A 17952-nucleotide genomic window follows, 5' to 3' on the forward strand; every position below is an offset into this window, starting at 1 on the left:
CTGTCCAGGCCCCTTTGATGAAGCCGCAGAAACAAGGGCTCCTTTGACAGAAGGGGGGCCTCAGGGCCGGATGACAAGACTTCAAAGATGAGGGTTGAACCCACTACCCTGTGCCGTCCCCCAGCCCTGGCCCCCCTCCCATGTACCCCCCCAGACTGTCCTCTATATAGCCCCCCAAGCTCCATTCCCTTGTGGGCTCCAGGAGTTAAGGGCCAGGTGAGGGACAACCAAGGGAAGCGGGTAACTTTGATGTAATAGTGTCAGATGATTTGAAGAACGAGATTTCAGTGCCCAGGGACAGAAAGGCAGCGGGAGGCAGGCACCATAGGATAAGTGCCTGGAAGGTGGACCCCAAGGGGAAAAGACGACAGGCTTGGTGCCCTGATCACCATGCTGCTGGCTGTGCTGCTGCTACTGCTGCCCCTCCAAGACCCACAATCTGCCCAGGGGCACCCACTGTACATGCGCCTGCCCCCCAGCACCCTGCAAGGTGAGCCCGGGCTGGTCTGAGGGAGCAGCTGAGGTGGGAGGGTCAGAGAGGAAGGAAGTGGGTCCCAGGCAGGGGAACCTGAACGTGCCACCTCCATCCACAAGGTCCTTTTGCTCCTGCCAGGAGAAGGGGCCGGGCCGAGACACAGGTAGGAGAGGGAGGCGGAGGATGAGGAAGGGAAGGGAAGGGGAGCCAGCAAGCGTGTGCATTAGAGAAGTTTCCAGGTTTAGCCCGAAGGTAAGGGCCCAGAGCAGCGTCTCCTTGGCTCTCTGGGCCCGAAGGTGGGCAATTCAACCACAGTCATTTTGTGTCAATAAGTCTGAGTTCTGTGGTTCTGTACCTTCTGGGTGCTGTTTTTCCTTCAGGGTGTTTAAGGAAGGGTCCTTTTCAAAGATTCCAGCCCAGCTCAGTTGAATTATAGAGACACCTTGGGCTGAGACTCCAGAACCATCCCCTGAGTGCTGGGCCCTGGGGTCCTGGGGTTCTCTCTCCTCCCATTCCGGCCCAGTGCACCAGGAGTCCAGCCTGCTTCCCTGTGGGTCTTCCAAGGCAGGGCTTGGGGCTGGGGCGAGGAGGACAACCTTGCAAGACTTGTGCCCCATGTCCTAGCAGCTCTGTCAGCCCAAGGGACGAAGGCCTTGCAGACTGCCCAGAAGAGTGCCCAGTGGGCAGTAAAGCTAGTGGTGATGGAGATCCAGCACAGATTGCATGAGTGCCGAGGTTGTGCCAACCATACCACCCCATGCCCTGGTGAGCTTGTGCTGACTGCTCTGGGCCCATTCTCCTGTCCACCCCAACCCCTCCCTTCAGACTTGACTCCTTGGAGACAGAGACTGGGTGCGGCTGCAACCAAGACAACTGCTCAGGAAGGTCTCTCCCAGTGGAAAGGGCATGCCAGGCTCAGGGCACAGCTGGTGCAGGGGCAGAGGGCAGGCGCGGTCTGGGCTCTCTTGGTGAACATTGAGAAATGTATGGCTGATGAAATAGACCCTGACTGCTAGGGGCTGGGGTAACAGAAAAGGAGCCCAGGGCAAAGAGAGGGCTCAGGACCAGCTTGGGGTGGAGGAAGGGTGGGGGGTGGCAGTGAATCTCAAAGGTCTGTTTCTCAGCAGGACCTGGGCGCTCTAGGCCTCAAGCCCCCTTCCTCCAGGACTCACCTGAGCCAGGTGAGGCTGAAAAGTTTCAAGGGGACAGGGCTGAGAGCAGGTGGACCCTGGGGAGGCCTAGATGCCGAGGACAGCCAGGACTTGTCCCCTGTGACAGCGCATCCGCCTTTCTAGGGCCCTGTGGCGAGAGGCTCCGGAGCACTCAAAACGTGACCCAGGCCTACGGCCGCATTGTGGGGGGCAGCACGGCACCGCCCGGAGCCTGGCCCTGGCTGGTGAGGCTACAACTCAGCGGGCAGCCTCTGTGCGGCGGCGTCCTGGTGGCGGCGTCCTGGGTGCTCACTGCCGCACACTGCTTCGCAGGGTAGGTTCGGCTCCCAGCCCCCTGCCCAGCCGGAGTCTCCAACTTGGGGTCCTGTTTCTCCCATATCATTGTGTGTGACACCGCGAGGGCTGGTCTCTGCTGCCCCCCGGCGGCGGCAGCTCCCTTCCGGGCTCTCCTGCCTCAAGGCGCCCGCGTCGCGCCGCCGCCGGGGCTCGGATCTCTGCAGGCCCACCTCCCCGCGCATTCGGCCAGCTCCCGGGCCCCTTCTCCCTGCCCCCAGGCAGGGAGCCAGCCAGGCGTGCGAGATCGCTGGGTGGTGCCCGTGGGCAGAGAGCAGAGTCTCCAGGGAACCTGCTACACCCTTGTCCCGGGTATCACCTGCCACTCGCCCCCCAGCGCCTCGAACGAGCTTCTGTGGACGGTGAAGCTGGCCGAAGGGCCACGCGGCGAGCAAGCGGAGGAGGTGCCGGTGAATCGCATCTTGCCCCACCCTAAGGTGAGAGGGCAGCCCCCAGACCCCCAGAGCTGGGAACAGCACCCCCCCCCACCCCGCGCCTCACTGACACGGCACCGTCACTCTCTCCCTAGTTTGACCCGCGGACCTTCCACAATGACCTCGCCCTGGTGCAACTGTGGACGCCCGCGAGCCCCGCAGGGGCGGCACGCTCCGTGTGTCTGCCCCAGGGGCCCCGAGAGCCCCCCGCCGGCACCTCCTGCGCCATCGCGGGCTGGGGGGCCCTCTTCCAAGGTACGGGCAGGGCCGGTGAGCCGCGCGTGTGCGTAGGACTGGGGTGATGGAGTTTGTGTAGGCCGTGGTGTAAAGACTTGGATCTACTACGCCCAGCTGCCTTCACTTAATGCTGTCGATCTTGCAAAAGGGGAGCAGCCAAAGAGGGTAGTGGGAGGCGGGGGACCCTCAAATCAGGACCTCGGCCCTTCAGGCCTCAGGCCCCTCCACTGCTTTCCTGTAGACGGGCCTGCGGCTGAGGCGGTGAGGGAGGCCCGCGTGCCCCTGCTCAGCGCCGACACCTGCCGAAGGGCCCTGGGGCCTGGGCTGCACCCCAGCACCATGCTCTGTGCCGGTTATCTGGCCGGGGGCATCGACTCATGCCAGGTACGAGCCCCGATTGATGGAGGAGAGGGGCGTTGGGGGGGCCGCTCCCCAGCGGCGGGACAGCCTATTTTCCTTCCACAGTCAGGCTGTCACTCGACTTCTCTGCGCCTCTAGTCCTCGAGGCTAAAATGGGTACAAGCGTGGTAACCCCAGTAGAGCTCAGAGCTGCTTTGTCCTGTCAGGTATAAGGCTAGCACATGAGGGGGTGTCGGGTCGATACAGTGTCCTCTCTCTTGACTTGTGTCTCCGCAGGGTGACTCTGGAGGCCCCCTGACCTGTTCTGAGCCTGGCCCCCGCCCCAGGGAGGTCCTGTACGGAGTCACCTCATGGGGGGATGGATGCGGAGAGCCAGGGAAGCCCGGGGTCTACACCCGTGTGGCGGTGTTCAAGGACTGGCTCCAGGAGCAGATGAGCGGTGAGCGTCGGATTCCTATTGCCCCCCAGCAGCGTCCCGCCGACAGCTCGGAACAAGTCCAATCCTAGTTCCATCCCGCCCCCCTCCCAGCCCCCTTCTGCGCCGGGAAAGCCTGTCTTCCAACTGAGCAGGGCTTCGGGGGCTAGGGCCCCAAACGTGGTGGTGGGGGGAGCTCGGTGAACTGGCCCTTGCTGATCCTCGCAGCGGCCCCCTCCAACCGTGAGCCCAGCTGCCGGGAGCTTCTGGCCTGGGACCCGCCGGAGGAGCCGCTGGCAGACGCCGCCACGCCCTGCGCCTTCTACGCCCACCTGTGCCCGGGGCCCGAGGGTGCCTGTGTGCCCCTGGCGCACCAGCAGTGCCTGCAGCGCCGGCGGCGTTGCGGTCAGTCTGTGTCCCGGGGCTGGGTCGGGGGTAGGGGGCTGGCGCACGTCTGACCGCCGCTCGCACCCTTGTCCTACTGGCAGAGCTGCGCTCGCTGGCGCACACCCTGCTGGAGCTGCTGCGGGGCGCCCAGGAGTCGTTCCGCCCGCGCCCGGGGAAGCGGCGGCTCGCCTCAGTCCTAGCTGGCCACGCTCTGTCGCTCCGCGAGCCTCCCAGGCACCCCTCCCGCGAGCAGCGGCTGCACGCAGGTACCCTGGGTCCTTACAGCCCAGCTCTGGACCCACCCCTGCGCCGCCGAGGCTTTCGCCTAATCCTGCGTCTCCCCAGGATCCCGGGCTGCAGGCGCGCGGATCTCGAAGCCGAGGCTTGAGCAGCGCAGGGACGCGTACGGTAATGACGCCCCCTGCCGGCCATCGTCAAGGGAGTAGGCCAAGGGCTAGCTAACCCGGGCCCGGAGGGCATTCTTCTGGGATCTGAACTGAGAAGCAGTTACCCCCATGAGGAAAGGGGCAGATGCGCTCTCCCCCTCCCCTAAAGCAAGGGGATGACTCTTTGGGGCTACTTGTGGCTTTGGGCCCTCATCAGTGTCAGGAAATGCTCGGCTTTGTGCTATCATTTAACCTCTCTGAGCCGTGGTTTCCCCCATCTGTTGCATGAAGATAAGTCTGCTCCCCCCGCCCCCAGGTGGTCCTGAGCTGGTGGGAACCCACCCCAAAACTGTGCTGGTATCAGTTCTGTTATTCCTGGGCCTGTCCCTTCCTGCAGGCTGCCCTGGCCTGGAGCCCCTGCGGCAGAAGCTGGCCACCCTCCAGGACACCCATGCCTGGATCCTACAGGTCCCCTTGGAGCGCCTGGCTATGAACTTTCAGGAGGTAGGTCCGCAGGCTTCCCAGACTCTTTCACAGCGGCCTCAGAAAGCTGACCTGGGTCAGCCTGGATTGGTAGGGGGACAGAGGGCCACCTTCCCCAGCAGGAGGGAGGACCTTTCCCCCAGCCGCCTGGGGGGAAGGTGGGGAGTCTAAGGGGAAGGGGGTGGGGAGGGCAGCTGCCTGTGAGCTGGGGTGCTGGGTGGGTGTGAAGGTGTGGTGGGGAGGGGGAAGTGTGAGTGGAGGGGTTTTGGGGTGTCTAAGTAACCAGGAAGTGTGCAGGGCTTGGGGGGTAAGGAAGGCTGATGGACCTGGGTGAGAGTTTGGGGAGCCAGGAGGAGAGGACCGAGAGTGGGGTTGTGGGCCCTCGCGTACCCCCCTTCCTCTGCAGGTCCTGGCAGATCTGGGCTCCAAGACGATAACAGGGCTGTTCCGAGCCTGGGTTCGGGCAGGTTTGGGAGGTCAGCACGTGGTCTTCAGTGGCCTGGTGGGCCTGGAGCCGGCCACATTGGCTCGAAGCCTTCCCCGGTTGCTGGTGCAGGCCCTGCAGACCTTCCGCTTGGCTGCTCAGGTGGAGGCAGAGCCGAAGGGAGGCCAGATGGGTATGAGGCAGGGCAGGAGGCTGGGGGAGGAGGAGCAACACCCACCTGGCCCTCTGGTTTCCCCAGCCAGGTGGCCATGAGCCATGTCTGGGCCCCCAGCCCTTGGTCAGGACCTACTGTTCCCAGGGGCTGGGAGAGCTCAGGGAATATGATGACAAACTGTCACTACCACAGGTGGCTGGGTGTGTGGGGGAGGACAGGGGTCCTGGGCCCCTGTATCTTCCCAGGTGCACCATCAAAAAAATCACAGTTGCTTTAATAAACGTTATTTATGATCTATGGAAACAACTCTGGAGCTTTCTTGAGATGGTAACTGGATGGGTATAGACATTAGACCTCTGGGAGTAAGGCCTGTGCAGGGCACAGCCTCCAGAAGCAGTTGACAGGTCACCAAGACACTAGAGAGGGGCTGCAGCTAAGCCCTTCATCTGAGCAGACGTGTCTGCTTCCCAAGAAATGGCAGCAGCTGACCTGCCTGTCACCACTCCCCCATCCATGGCTGACCAGCACTATCCCCAGTGTCCAGTGCTGCCACCCAGCCCTCACCCCTACAGCTAGCAGTGGGGAGTCTAGCTTGGGATCTTTGCCTCATGTCCTTGGGTTTCCTTCCAGCTGGCTAGTCGCTGTCCCCACCCCCTCATCACCTGCCCCTGGTTCTCTACCCAGCAGCAGAGCCCAGAGGTGTCAGATTGCGTTACTGGCTGCCTCTTCCTTCTGCCCTGTCCCTCCCCCACTCTGCACCTGTCCCCTCTGCCACCCACCCACATTCCCCAGCCCTGTGGACTGGAGGGGCAGACGCAAGACCTGGTTGGAGGGACAGGATGGAGGGGCCTGTGTTAACGCTGGGGCTGCTGGCCGCCCTGGTCGTCTGTGGTAAGAGTGAACGTCACCCCATCTTGAGGGGTCCCTCAGGATGCCCACCAGGGTACCCCACTGCATGGTCCTCCCCACGCCTCCTACGTGGTGCTCCCTCCTCCAGCCTCAGGCCTCCTTCCCACCCCTGCTGCCATTTCTCTCTGGAGGGCCCTGACCAGCAGGGCCCCACTTTGGGGAGGGGTTGGGTCTCCGTGCTCAGCCCAGCCCGATGGCCCAGCAGAACCTCAGGGGATCTTCCTTCCTGAACCCCTGCCCCTGGTCCATCCCTGGCCCTGCCCTCCCCAGGCAGCTGGGGCCTGAACGAGGAGGAGCGACTCATCCAGCACCTGTTTGGGAAGGGCTACAATAAGGAGGTCCGGCCTGCAGAGAACCAAGAGGAGAGCGTGGAGATCTCACTGGCCCTCACCCTCTCTAACCTCATCTCCCTGGTGAGAGGTCCCTCCGTGGCGAGGCTGGGGACTGGAGGGCAAGGTCAGCTTCCCCAGGGTGGCCGTGGAGGAAGCGCAAGGCCCCGGGACTGTGTAAGGTCACTCCTCTCCCCGGAAGTGTGTTCTGGCCTCTCTCTGTGCCCAATGCCGCCCAGGTCTCAGGCTAAGGCCCCTTCCCCTCCAGCCGAAGCTCTGGAGTGCCCCCCATATCACACCCATGACATACTTCAGAGGCCATGTGCCCTCCCTGCTTCCCGCTCTGCCCACCCAGTCCTGGTTGCTTGGGGCAGCAGCCTGGTGGGACCAGTTGCCACGGCTTCTCGTGGGTGGAAGCCGCGAGGAGGTGCCTGGTGAGTGTGTGCATGTGAAAGAAATGCATGTGAAACAATGGTGCAGGCCCCTGGGGGACAGCCCTCCTGTTTGATTACAGAAAGAAGTGGAGGAGACCCTCACCACTAACGTGTGGATTGAGCACGTAAGAACATCCCACTGAGAGCTGGGGGCTGAGGGTGCAGGGCCCAGGTTCCCCTGTGCCCACTTCTGCTTGGGACCCCCAGCCTGCTCAGACACTGTCCTCCAGCAGGGGCTGGCTTCTGCCTACAGAGAAACCCCAGGCCCAGCTGCCCTTCCCCCACCCAGTGCAGCCACCAGCCCAGACAGAAACTTTGAATGGATTAGGATTCTTCATCTGGGGGGAAATTGTCACAGTATCCTGATTTTATTAGAAAACACTCCCTGCCACTGGTCAGCAGCTTATAATATAGATGTAAGTCTTCTACGTCCATCATAGAAAGAGTGCTGCCATAGTTGTGCAGTGCACATCCTGCGCAGCTGTACATGGCAGACCTGAGTCCCCACCTCTCCCAAACCTCTTCTGTCACAGCCCTAGACCTTGTCCTGTCTTCCCTCAGGGAAATTGGGAGGAGTGAGGGAGCCCAGGCCACAGCAGAGCCCACTGCTGACATTCCTTTCAGCTTCTAGGGCTGGATGGACAAACGGCTGCAGTGGGATGAGAAAGAATTTGGGAACATCAGCGTCCTGCGCCTGCCCTCTGACATGCTGTGGCTCCCAGATATTGTGCTGGAGAATAAGTTGAGCCGCAGCCCTTGCTGGCCTCCCCTGATCACTCTGCCTCCCTTCCTTAAGCACCTTGAGCCTCCCCCTCCAGCCCCAAGCTTCTGAATACCCTCCCTCCTCTGCCTCCCCCAACCGTGCCAGTCCAAACTGGCTGGTGCTCACTGTGGCCCTTGTCCTTGTCCCCAGCAATGATGGCTTCTTCCAGATCTCCTACTCCTGCAATGTGCTGATCTATCCTTCAGGCAGTGTGTACTGGCTGCCGCCCGCCATCTTCCGCTCCTCCTGCCCCATCTCCGTCACCTACTTCCCCTTCGACTGGCAGAACTGCTCCCTCAAATTCAGGTGCACCCACTTCTCCAGTCACCCCTCCCCCCAGGGCACCCTGCCAGCGGCCAGGGGAGGGGAATGAAGCGACTTCAGGCAGAGACCCCTGCTCGGTCCTGATTCGAACTCCCCTCCCCCACAATGGCCTCTCCCTCTCCTGTGCCAGCCTGCCCCCATCCGCAGCCCCAGCCAGTGGCTGAAGACTGACTACCCTCTGCCCACTACCCTTACAGTTCTCTCAAGTACACAGCCAAGGAGATCACCCTGAGCCTGAAGCAGGAGGAAGAAGACGGCCGCTCCTACCCCGTGGAGTGGGTCATCATTGACCCCGAGGGCTTCACAGGTACTGGGAGCAGCAGTTGGTGGGTGGGCAGGCAGGCCCCTCAAACCCACCCCCCCATACACACAGTCACACTTACTGACACCAATCCAGCACACTGAAAGGAAAAGGGGCCCGGGTTGGGCCATTGCGTCTCAAAGCCAGAACAGACGGGCACCAGTGCCCCACCCCCTGCACTTGCCAAGACCAGAAGACCCTCTGGGTCTGAGCAGGGTCCCTGGGGATAAATGTGGCCAACAAATGAGGGGCATGTTTAACCTTCCTGTCCCTGGGGAGGCCAGGGGTGTGGTTGGGGCTTCAGCTGTCATCCTGGTGGGATGTATGTCACCCCCTCCCAAAGCCCCCCATCCCCTATCTGTGACGAGGCTCAGATATTTTATGGGACCCACTGCTCACCTTGTCCATTCAGAGAAGACCCACACCCTGCTGGTCCCAAGGCTGGTACATCAAAGATTGCGGGGGGGGGGGTTACTCTCACTGCTTTGTTATCCCCAAGACTCCTTATTTGAATCAAATATGGTCTCAGCTTCTATTTTTTCCAAGGGGGGAAAAAAATCAATTCCAGAGGAAAAGACCCACCTTGTAGATTAAAACTGCTATCTCAATCCCCAGGGAAAGACCCACAAACAGAACCTGTGCCCCCCCCGACCCCCCAGGGCCCCACAGACAGACCTGGCTGTGCCTCTGCGTGGTTCGTTCTACCAACCCCTCGCACTGCGCTGAGGCCCCGCCCCTGAGCCCCCATGCCCAGCCTGACCTCAAGGCATCTGTGTGCTGCCCTCAGAGAACGGGGAGTGGGAGATAGTGCACCGGCCGGCCAAGGTCAACGTGGACCCCAGTGTCCCGCTGGACAGTCCCAACCACCAGTATGTCACCTTCTACCTCATCATACGCCGCAAGCCTCTGTTCTACATCATCAACATCCTGGTGCCCTGTGTCCTCATCTCCTTCATGATCAACCTGGTCTTCTACCTGCCGGCCGACTGTGAGCCTCAACGCCCTCCCCGAGGGCACTAGAGCATTGCGGCCCCAGCTCAGCCCCATACCTCTTCCTGGCAGCCACCTGGGGGTCACCATCCCTGGGACTTCCTGCCCAGGGTCCAGGCATGAGGAGCATGTTGCCAGCCAGCGGGGAGGGCTCTGTGACCCTGTCCAACATCTCCCAAATGGACAGGGCCCCTGGGTGTCTCATCCCTCTTGGACCCCACTTCTACAGCTCAGGACAGGCTTCCCAAGGACCCTAGGCTGTCCCTCTGCCAGAGCAGAGATCAGGTCTGTCATGGTCACCATATGTGACTGTGGGCCTGGCACACAGGAGGCCATCACCTGTTGAGTCAGTGGGTGGATAACAGGATCTCTAGGGAGCCAGGGTGTGGAGGCATGCATCTACACTTACTGGCTCTAGAAAGGCACATGTCATCTGTGCTCACTTGGCTCCAGAATGTTTGCTATGAGCAGGGCACAGCGACTCCCAGAACAAATGCCACCCAGCCTCTGCCCCTGGCAGACAGGGTAGAAACTAGGGGACTAGGAGCGTGGCCTGGGGGTGGTGGGAGGGGGCAAGTTTTCCTGGAAGAGGCGGTGCTTGAGCTGGAGACGGGTTGAGAGGGGCATTGCAGATAGAAAAGAGGCACCGGAGCAGGGCCACAGACCCGTGACCACATCAGCTTCTGCAACGTGTACTCAGGAATTCAGGCGGCAGGAGCAGGGCAGTGCCGGGAGCTGGGGTCTTTGAGTGACGTGCCGGGAGCTGGGGTGTTATTCTGGTGCCGTGAGGACCCCCTGGAGCTGTCTGTGCAGGGAAGGACACGCAGACCTGTAATTTAGGAGGGCTGAGTGGCAAAGGATGGGCTAATGATGATAGCTGGTCTTCGCTAAGCGACAACACCTTACCCAGTGCCAGGAGGAGTGACAAGCGTTTAACACACTCTCTCTCATCTGGTCGTCACAACATTTAAGAGTTCAGAAAACTGAGGCACAGAGAGGTTAGGCTACTTGCCCAGGGTCACTCAGCCAGTAAGTGTCAGAACTGGGATTTGAACCTAGGCGCTCTAGCGCCATAGCCTATGATGTCAGTAGGCACATGGCATTGTGAACAAGTAGTGCAGGGGCCACAGTGGGACCCTCTGGGACCAGAGGTCACAGCTAAGTGCAGGCTCCCCCAGGTGGCGAGAAGACGTCAGTGGCCATCTCAGTGCTCCTGGCACAGTCAGTCTTCCTGCTGCTCATCTCCAAGAGGCTGCCGCCCACATCGATTGCAATCCCCCTCATCGGCAAGTGAGTGATGCCCCGCCCTGCCCCACGTTGCCCTGCCGCGCCCCACATGGCCCTGCAACCCCACAGGGGCTTCAGGCTGAGTGTGTGCCTATAGGTTCCTGCTCTTTGGCATGGTGCTGGTGACCATGGTCGTGGTGATCTGTGTCATCGTGCTCAATATCCACTTCCGCACCCCCAGCACCCACGTGCTGTCCGAGGGGGTCAAGAAGGTGAGCTGTCAGCAGCCCAAAGCTGGAAATTGTCCATATGCCCCTCTACAGGAACCCGGGTAAAAACACTGCGGGGTTCACCCTGGAGAAATAGTCATATGGGGTGGAGTGCAAAAGTACCACCAGCTGCTCCACACGTTGCCGGCACCTCGAAAAGTTACATGAAAGAAGCCAGGCACCACAGACTGTGCAATTTCCTTTCTATGAAGTTCAAGGACAGGCAAAACCAATCTTTAGTGATAGAAGTCAGGATGGTGGTTACCTCTGGGGGGTGGGGAGAGGGTATTGATGTGGGGAGGCATGACAGACCCTTTTTGGGATAATGTTCAATATCTGGGTGGTGTTTATTCAGTTGAATGCATCTGTAAAAATTCATTTGCTATGCTTAAGATTTGCTCATTCTATTGTATGTTTGTTATACCTCGATTACAAAGAAGGCGAGGACTGTCGGGGCGCGATGCCTAGGAGAGGGCTGCCCTTGCCTCTCGTCCATTGTGGGGACCACCTGGCTGTTCTGGGACAGCTGAGGGTGGTTTACCAACATTTTTAGTCTTTAAGCATTTGCAGAAGAGAGCTCAGGATTTGGGGCATTTTTCTTCCTTTTTTTGTTTTTCATATATTATAAATTCATTGTTAACAAATGAATTCTATTCTGTGCTAAGAGTAATAAGGGAGAGCTGGAAGCAACCTAAGTGTCCACCGGTAGGGGATTAGTAGGGGGAATAATGACAGCATCAGGCTAGGGAGCATTTTGTAGTGGCCAGGAAGGGAGTCACAGACATTGGATGTGTGAAGGTGACCCGTGTTGGTTAAATGGCCTTCCTGTGTCCCTCTGACCTGCCACAGCTCTTCCTGGAGACCCTGCCTGAGCTCCTACACATGTCCCGCCCAGCAGAGGACGAGCCCAGCCCCAGGACCCTGGTCCGGAGGAGCAGCTCCCTGGGCTACATCTCCAAGGCCGAGGAGTACTTCTCGCTCAAGTCCCGAAGTGACCTCATGTTTGAGAAGCAGTCAGAGCGGCATGGGCTGGCCCGACGCCTCACCACTGCACGTGGGTCCCCAGTGGCTTGGGGTTTGGCCCAGCCATGGGAGGTGGGGTAGGGGCAGGCCTCATGCCCACCTCTGGCCTGGTATCCACAGGCCGGCCCCCAGCAAGCTCTGAGCAGGCCCAGCAGGAGCTCTTCAGTGAGCTGAGGCCAGCTGTGGATGGGGCCAACTTCATTGTCAACCACATGAGGGACCAGAACAATTACAATGAGGTGAGTCGCCACAAGGCTGCCATGTACAGGTGTTCAGGTAGTGCACTGATTAAGTGTATCCTATCTTAAGGGGGCACAGTTCCCCTCAGAGACACATACCAATTTAGATGGAGTTCCCAGTGGGTGCAGGTTCCAGGACCCCCAGAGAGAGGGAGCCCCTGCCTAGAACCCCATAGCAGCACACTGGGCCAGGCACACACCCAGGTATACACACAGACACATAGCCCCACCCCGTCGGGGCCACACCTTGTATATCCCTTAGGGTTCCTCCTTTCTCCCAGCTGCTAGTCATTTTCTGTTCTTGCTCAACTCCGAGCCTGATACTCCAGACACAGCCAGATATTGGCAGCCTTCTAGGGTTGTTCAATATTATACAACTTTCTAAAATTCTCTCTTGCAAAAGAGGCACCTTTTCCCACTTCACATAGGGGCTAGCAGGAGTGCTGAGTGGCTCGGAGAGAAGCTGTGACCCTGCTCTCGGTCTCCTAGACAGATCGAATGACGGCCCTGCCTGTGGCTGGAGGGGGGTGTCCCTGCTGGGGACACGCAGTATGTCCCCTTTGCTGTAAGCCAGAGGAAGCCCCTACAGACACGCCAAGGCCATGCCTGTCACTGAGCCCAGCTTGGGGTGTAGGTCTGTGGTCTGAGGGCCCCCTTCACCCTGTCTCTTTGCTGCCCCACTCCGTCCCCAGGAGAAGGATTGTTGGAGCCGGGTGGCCTGCACAGTGGACCGGCTCTGCCTATTTGTGGTGACGCCCGTCATGGTGGTGGGCACTGCCTGGATCTTCCTGCAGGGCATCTACAACCAACCTCCACCTCAGCCTTTCGCCGGAGACCCCTTCTCCTACCTGGAGCAGGACAAGCGCTTCATTTAGAGCGGGCCTGCCCTGCCAGGCCTGGCCCTGCTCTCAGGACAGCTTTGGGTGGGGCTTTTGGCTTGAAGGGAATGGGCTGTGGGGGGAGGAGGGGTGCTGGGGACAGGAAGGGAGCCATGCGGACAAGGGTGTCTGAGAAAGGACCAGCTTCTGGCCCTGAGACTTGAGCCCCATTGGTCCTGCGAGGCTGGGGTGGAGATGGGCTGGCCTTTCCTGAGACCAAGGAAGGGAGCCCATGTCCTCAACAATGGTTCCTTTGCAAATAAAGACAGGAGCCACTCGAGAAAGTCTGAGAGGCTGGGGGGTAGGGCAGGGCAATTTGGGGGGAGGCAGGGGGTTGACTCAGGGACCAGGAAGGATGCCACTCAGGCTGGCCTTCTGGGACCCCTCTGTGAGAAAGACAGAGGCCTCTTTTGGCCTCCGCCTCCCCCAGGTAGGGGTAGAGTAGGTGGGATCCTGTGCCTTCACGTCCTGGTTCCTCTAGCCACCCTCCTGTCAACCCCTCAGCCTTGGGCTTCTGATGCCCCACCTGGAGCTGAGGTTGGGGGCACCTCTTTCTGCAGGCCCCCTAGAGGCTTTGGCAGGGGTGGGAGCACCAGGGTTGCAGAATGGCCTTCCCAGCCCTTTTTGTCTTGCCCACTCTGTCGGGGCCCCTCTGGGAAGCTGAGGACTGGGGTGGAAGGGTTGGGCCCAGCTGCCACAGAGGCCAGAGGTCAGCCCGTCAACCTCAGCTCACATGCACCAGCCTAGAGCCCCAGAACTCGGCCCTCCCCTAGGAGTGTCCCCTCTTGGGCACCTATTCCTCTTCCCCAAAATAGGGTTACCAGGCAAGATTTGGGACATATTTATACTAAAAAATAATTCATGTTTATCTGAAATTCAAATTGAACTGGGCATCCTATATACTTATTTGCTAAATCTGGCAACTCTACCCCAAAGGGAGCCCCACCAATCTTATCTTAAGGACCAAAGGCTGAGGCTACAGGAGCTGGGAGATAAGGTTATATGAGGTACCCCACCTTCAGGATGGCCCTTGTGATCCCCACTTCCTGGTAATCATACCCTTATGTAGTGCGCTCCACACCGTACCAGGATTGATCTGTGTGGCCAATACAATGAGGCTGAAGTGATGTTATGTCACTTCTGAGATTAGGTCATAAAAGACATTTCAGCCTCTCTCTCTCTCTGTCTCTCTGTCTCTGTCTCTCTGTCTCTCTCTCTCTCATTCTCACTCTCAGTTGGATCTCTCACTCTGGGGAAGCCAGCTGGCATGATGAACACCCTATGGAGAGCCCCACAAGGTGGGGAACTGAAGCCTTCTGCCAACAACTACATGAGTGAACTTGAAAGTGGATTCTCTAGCCCCAGTGGGGCCTTCAGATGAGATCACAGCCCCATGACAGCCCCTGGGCCGGAACCACTCCGCTAAGCTGCTCCTGGGTTCCTGACCCCCAGGAACTGTGGGAGATAATAAATATTTGTTATTTAAGAGACAAAGTTTTGGGGTAGTGTGACCTTGAATGAGCCACTCCTCATCTCTTAGCTTCAGTTTTCTCATCTGTAAAATGTGCGTAAAATACGTCCCGTACGTGGGGTGTTGTGAAAATCTAACTGCTAGTCGGCCTGAAGGTACTTACATGTGTCCTGCAAATTTAAGGGGTAGTTTGTTTTGTTGTTTTTTTTTAAATCTCATTGCTCATTTGTGGGCCTCAGTCAGGGAGGATGGGGCTCTCACAAGGGTCTCCTGCATCCAAGCCTGGCATGGTGACTGAGAGGATTGCCGCAGGCATCGAGCGCCCAGTTATTCACCTCCTGAGGCACAGGCGTAAGGTCTTCACAGCCCATTTCCCTGAGGGAGTCAGTGACCTCATGAGCCCAGGTATACAGATGGTGACATGTTTAGTCTTTCCATGGAACTGAAGGGAGAACACCCAAACTGACCCTCCTTATTTCTGTCTTCCAATAGGAGTCCACAAATTCAAGGTATACTTTTTTTTATTATTTATCTTTTTCAGTTACAGTTGACAATGTGATTTCATATTAGTTTCAGGTGTGCAGCATAGTGGTTAGACACATATATAGTTCATGCAGTGATCCCCCCTGACTAGTCTGCTACCCAGCTGGCACTATACATAGTTGTTGCAACATTATTGATTATATTTTCTATGCTGTACTTTACATCCCAGTGACTATTTTGTAACTATCAATTTGTATTTCTTAATCCCTTCACCTTTTTACCCAGCTCCCCAACCCTCCTCCCCTCTGGCAATTGAGGTACAAATTTTTAATATTTTCCCTTTGAATAGGAAAACTAGCTTGGACTTCCACCCATCAGGTGAGCAGGAGGGACCTTCTCTAGGAGGGCCCCTGTCTCCTGGGCAAAGACCAAAGGGGGCCTGGACTACCGAGATCCCTTGGCCACTGTTGTTGCTTCTCTCTGCCACACAGTGGTGCTGTTGGCAGCCGGTCTTGTACATTCCAATCACCAGGTGACTCCTCAGCTGTCAGGCCCTGCTCAGGTGGCTGTGAGCCTTCCAGAAAAGACAACTCCAAAAGGCCACGCCCCACTAAAAGTGCCTCTTGCATAGGTTCCCGGAGTCAGAGTGGGTCCCCAACAGTACCCACTCCCCCCAGCACTCTAGCCCCAGGGTGCTGTCAGGACTGGTCCACTCTCTGGGTGATATGGAACTCTATCTCCTTCCCTCCATAGGAAGTCACACCTACAAGGGCCAGCTTTCTGTGAAGCCAGGGATGTCCCTACACACTCTCTCCAAGTCCACAGGGCCACCCACCTTCTTTCAAAGGGCAATTAACCCATTAAGAATGCATTGGGGGCCAGCCGAGTGGCGCGGTGGTTTAAGAGCTGGCTTGGGACGCCAGAGGGCCCCGGTTCGGATCCCACATATGAGGGCCAGTGACACTGCCCTCTACAGCTGAGATGCTGAACAACAGCTCAACCTGGAGCCGGGCTGCCATGAGTTGCCAGTGACAGCGTAGGCTGCAGCCACTGTTACAGTGGGTTGCCATGGGCTACCGTGTATAGCCAGCAGCCAGCGTGAGCGGCCAGCAGCCGCCGTGAGCGGCCGTCCAGAGGCCGGCGACTGATCTGCCTCGCCTGGGAAGAGTGCAATAATGGTACCAACTTGGGCCAGTGAAGCAACGTCCTCCACAACTAGACTGAAGAACAAAAGGACAGCAACTTGTCTGTTCCCCTTCCCAATTCCCCAGCACTGTTCCCATCCCCCAGTTCCCCAATAAAAATCTTTAAAAATATAAAAATAAAAAAAATAAAATAAAAAAAGAATGCACTGGGCTGCAAGGAACAGAAAACCCCAAGAACCGTGGTTTAAACAAATAAGGTTTCCTCTTTCTCACAGAATAAAAATTGTGAGGGAGCGGTTGCAACATTGGGTCAGCTGTGCCATGAAGCTATTAGGGACCCAGGCTTGTTGCCCCAGGGTGCAAACTGACTGCCACAGCTCCACACTTCACACTTATATTCAAGGCAGGAAAGAAGCAGCCATTTCTGATCCCTTTTATTAGAAAGCAAAAGCTTCCCCCTGAAGCCCCTTAACCAACTTCTGCAGACATCCGTTGGTCAAGATGTTATCATATGGCCGCCCCGATCTGCAAGGGAGCCTGGGAAATGAGCCTTTCGCTTTTTCAGCCTCTAGAGTAGAAGGTAGTAATGGAGCAATAGTTGTGAGATTATGGACGACGCCTGCAGAAGGTTTTCTCTTAATGGGTCCCATACCTCCCCCTTAACCTTTCCAGGGCAGGAGCCACCACTCCTCAAAGACAATGCACCTTCCTGAGAACCAAGGAGACTTCTCAGTCTCTCTCCAAGAGCAGAGAGGAGAGAAAACAGGGGCTTAAATCTTCATACGTAGGGAGGTGGCATAATTCACATCAGAGGGAAGTCAGTCTCCATAATCTTCCTCTTCTCTCCCAGACACGTGTGGGAAAGGGGAAAGTCACCCACCTCTGCCTGGGTGGTCCTGAGGGAGGGGGCGTGGATAGGTGGTCCATTATTTAGCAGAAGCCATGAATGATCTTTGGCAAAGGGTGGTCTTGGAGGGGAGTAGAGGCGGGGGAGAGATATTATTCTGCAAAATGGATGAGGGAATTGAGTCTGGAGGCACCGGCGGGCAAAGTGAGGAGAAGGGGTCATTGGCTTTGCAAACTCCAGAGAAAGTGGGTTAGATGTGTGGCGGGGGTTAGGGGTGGAGGGGAGTGTCAAGAAAAACTGAGTGTGGGGCCTGGCAGTCGAGCCACCCACAATGTAACGCAGTGAACGCAGATGACCAGGAAGGCAGCTGCCACCACTACAGCCTCCCCGTCCCCCCAAGTCCTGGTGAGGACGGGAGGAACTTGTAGCCTTCCTGCAAGAAGCTGGGATCCGAGCCAACTTCACTTGGATTTCCAAGGACAGGGCACGTCGGCTGACTTCCGGTTTACTGACACACATTGAAACGCCACAGACATCATTCACTTATGGGGTGAGGGACATGTCCTGAAATGGTGCTTTCCTGCAGCCGTCAGAGGCATCCGCCATCCTATGTCCCAGGATGCTGAAGGGTGGGTGTCATGGACGGGAACCTGTGCTTTCTGTCTTGCCCATGAACTGCGACTTGCTGACCTGTCTGCTTCGAATAGAGGATCAGAAGACAGGTGGCCTGAGCCTGTGGTCATGGCTACTGGCTCCTAGATCTGCCTCAGCCCCATCCTTCTCCAACCACAAACCTCAAAGTGAATGGGAGCTTGCTTCCCGGCCCTTCTGGGTCCCCTTCTCTGGGGGAACCTCAACCTTGTGAGTTTAAGTGAGCAGCTCAGGTGTATCCAGGGTGCCCCCAGCCTAATGCTATGCCTGCCACATGCTGGGGACTCCATAAGTCTGTGGATGGTTTGATAAATACTGAAGCCCCATGGAAGCACCCCTATTTAGGGGCTGTCCTATTCACAAGAGCCCTGAGTTCCAGATCTTTCTC

At 58.0% G+C, this 17952-nt stretch overlaps 1 protein-coding gene across 1 annotated transcript; it reads left to right on the top strand.

Moving 5' to 3' along the window:
- The first annotated feature begins 147 nt into the window (after positions 1–147).
- Positions 148–14455, top strand: CHRND (cholinergic receptor nicotinic delta subunit). The gene is made up of 26 exons (XM_019629880.1): positions 148–490; positions 1103–1210; positions 1603–1656; positions 1771–1960; positions 2318–2417; positions 2510–2669; positions 2893–3035; positions 3288–3447; positions 3655–3831; positions 3915–4079; positions 4159–4221; positions 4597–4703; positions 5089–5299; positions 6074–6172; positions 6461–6603; positions 7034–7078; positions 7585–7694; positions 7867–8022; positions 8238–8347; positions 9129–9329; positions 10510–10621; positions 10716–10830; positions 11677–11881; positions 11971–12089; positions 12782–13012; positions 14203–14455. Exons 1-25 carry the CDS (start codon positions 391–393, stop codon positions 12962–12964), a joined length of 3336 nt encoding a protein of 1111 aa, XP_019485425.1. The 5' UTR covers positions 148–390; the 3' UTR covers positions 12965–13012; positions 14203–14455.
- The last annotated feature ends 3497 nt before the right edge of the window (positions 14456–17952 follow it).

This window comes from Hipposideros armiger, unplaced genomic scaffold (genome assembly GCF_001890085.2).
Source record: "Hipposideros armiger isolate ML-2016 unplaced genomic scaffold, ASM189008v1 scaffold_17, whole genome shotgun sequence".
NCBI classification, from domain to species: domain Eukaryota; kingdom Metazoa; phylum Chordata; class Mammalia; order Chiroptera; family Hipposideridae; genus Hipposideros; species Hipposideros armiger.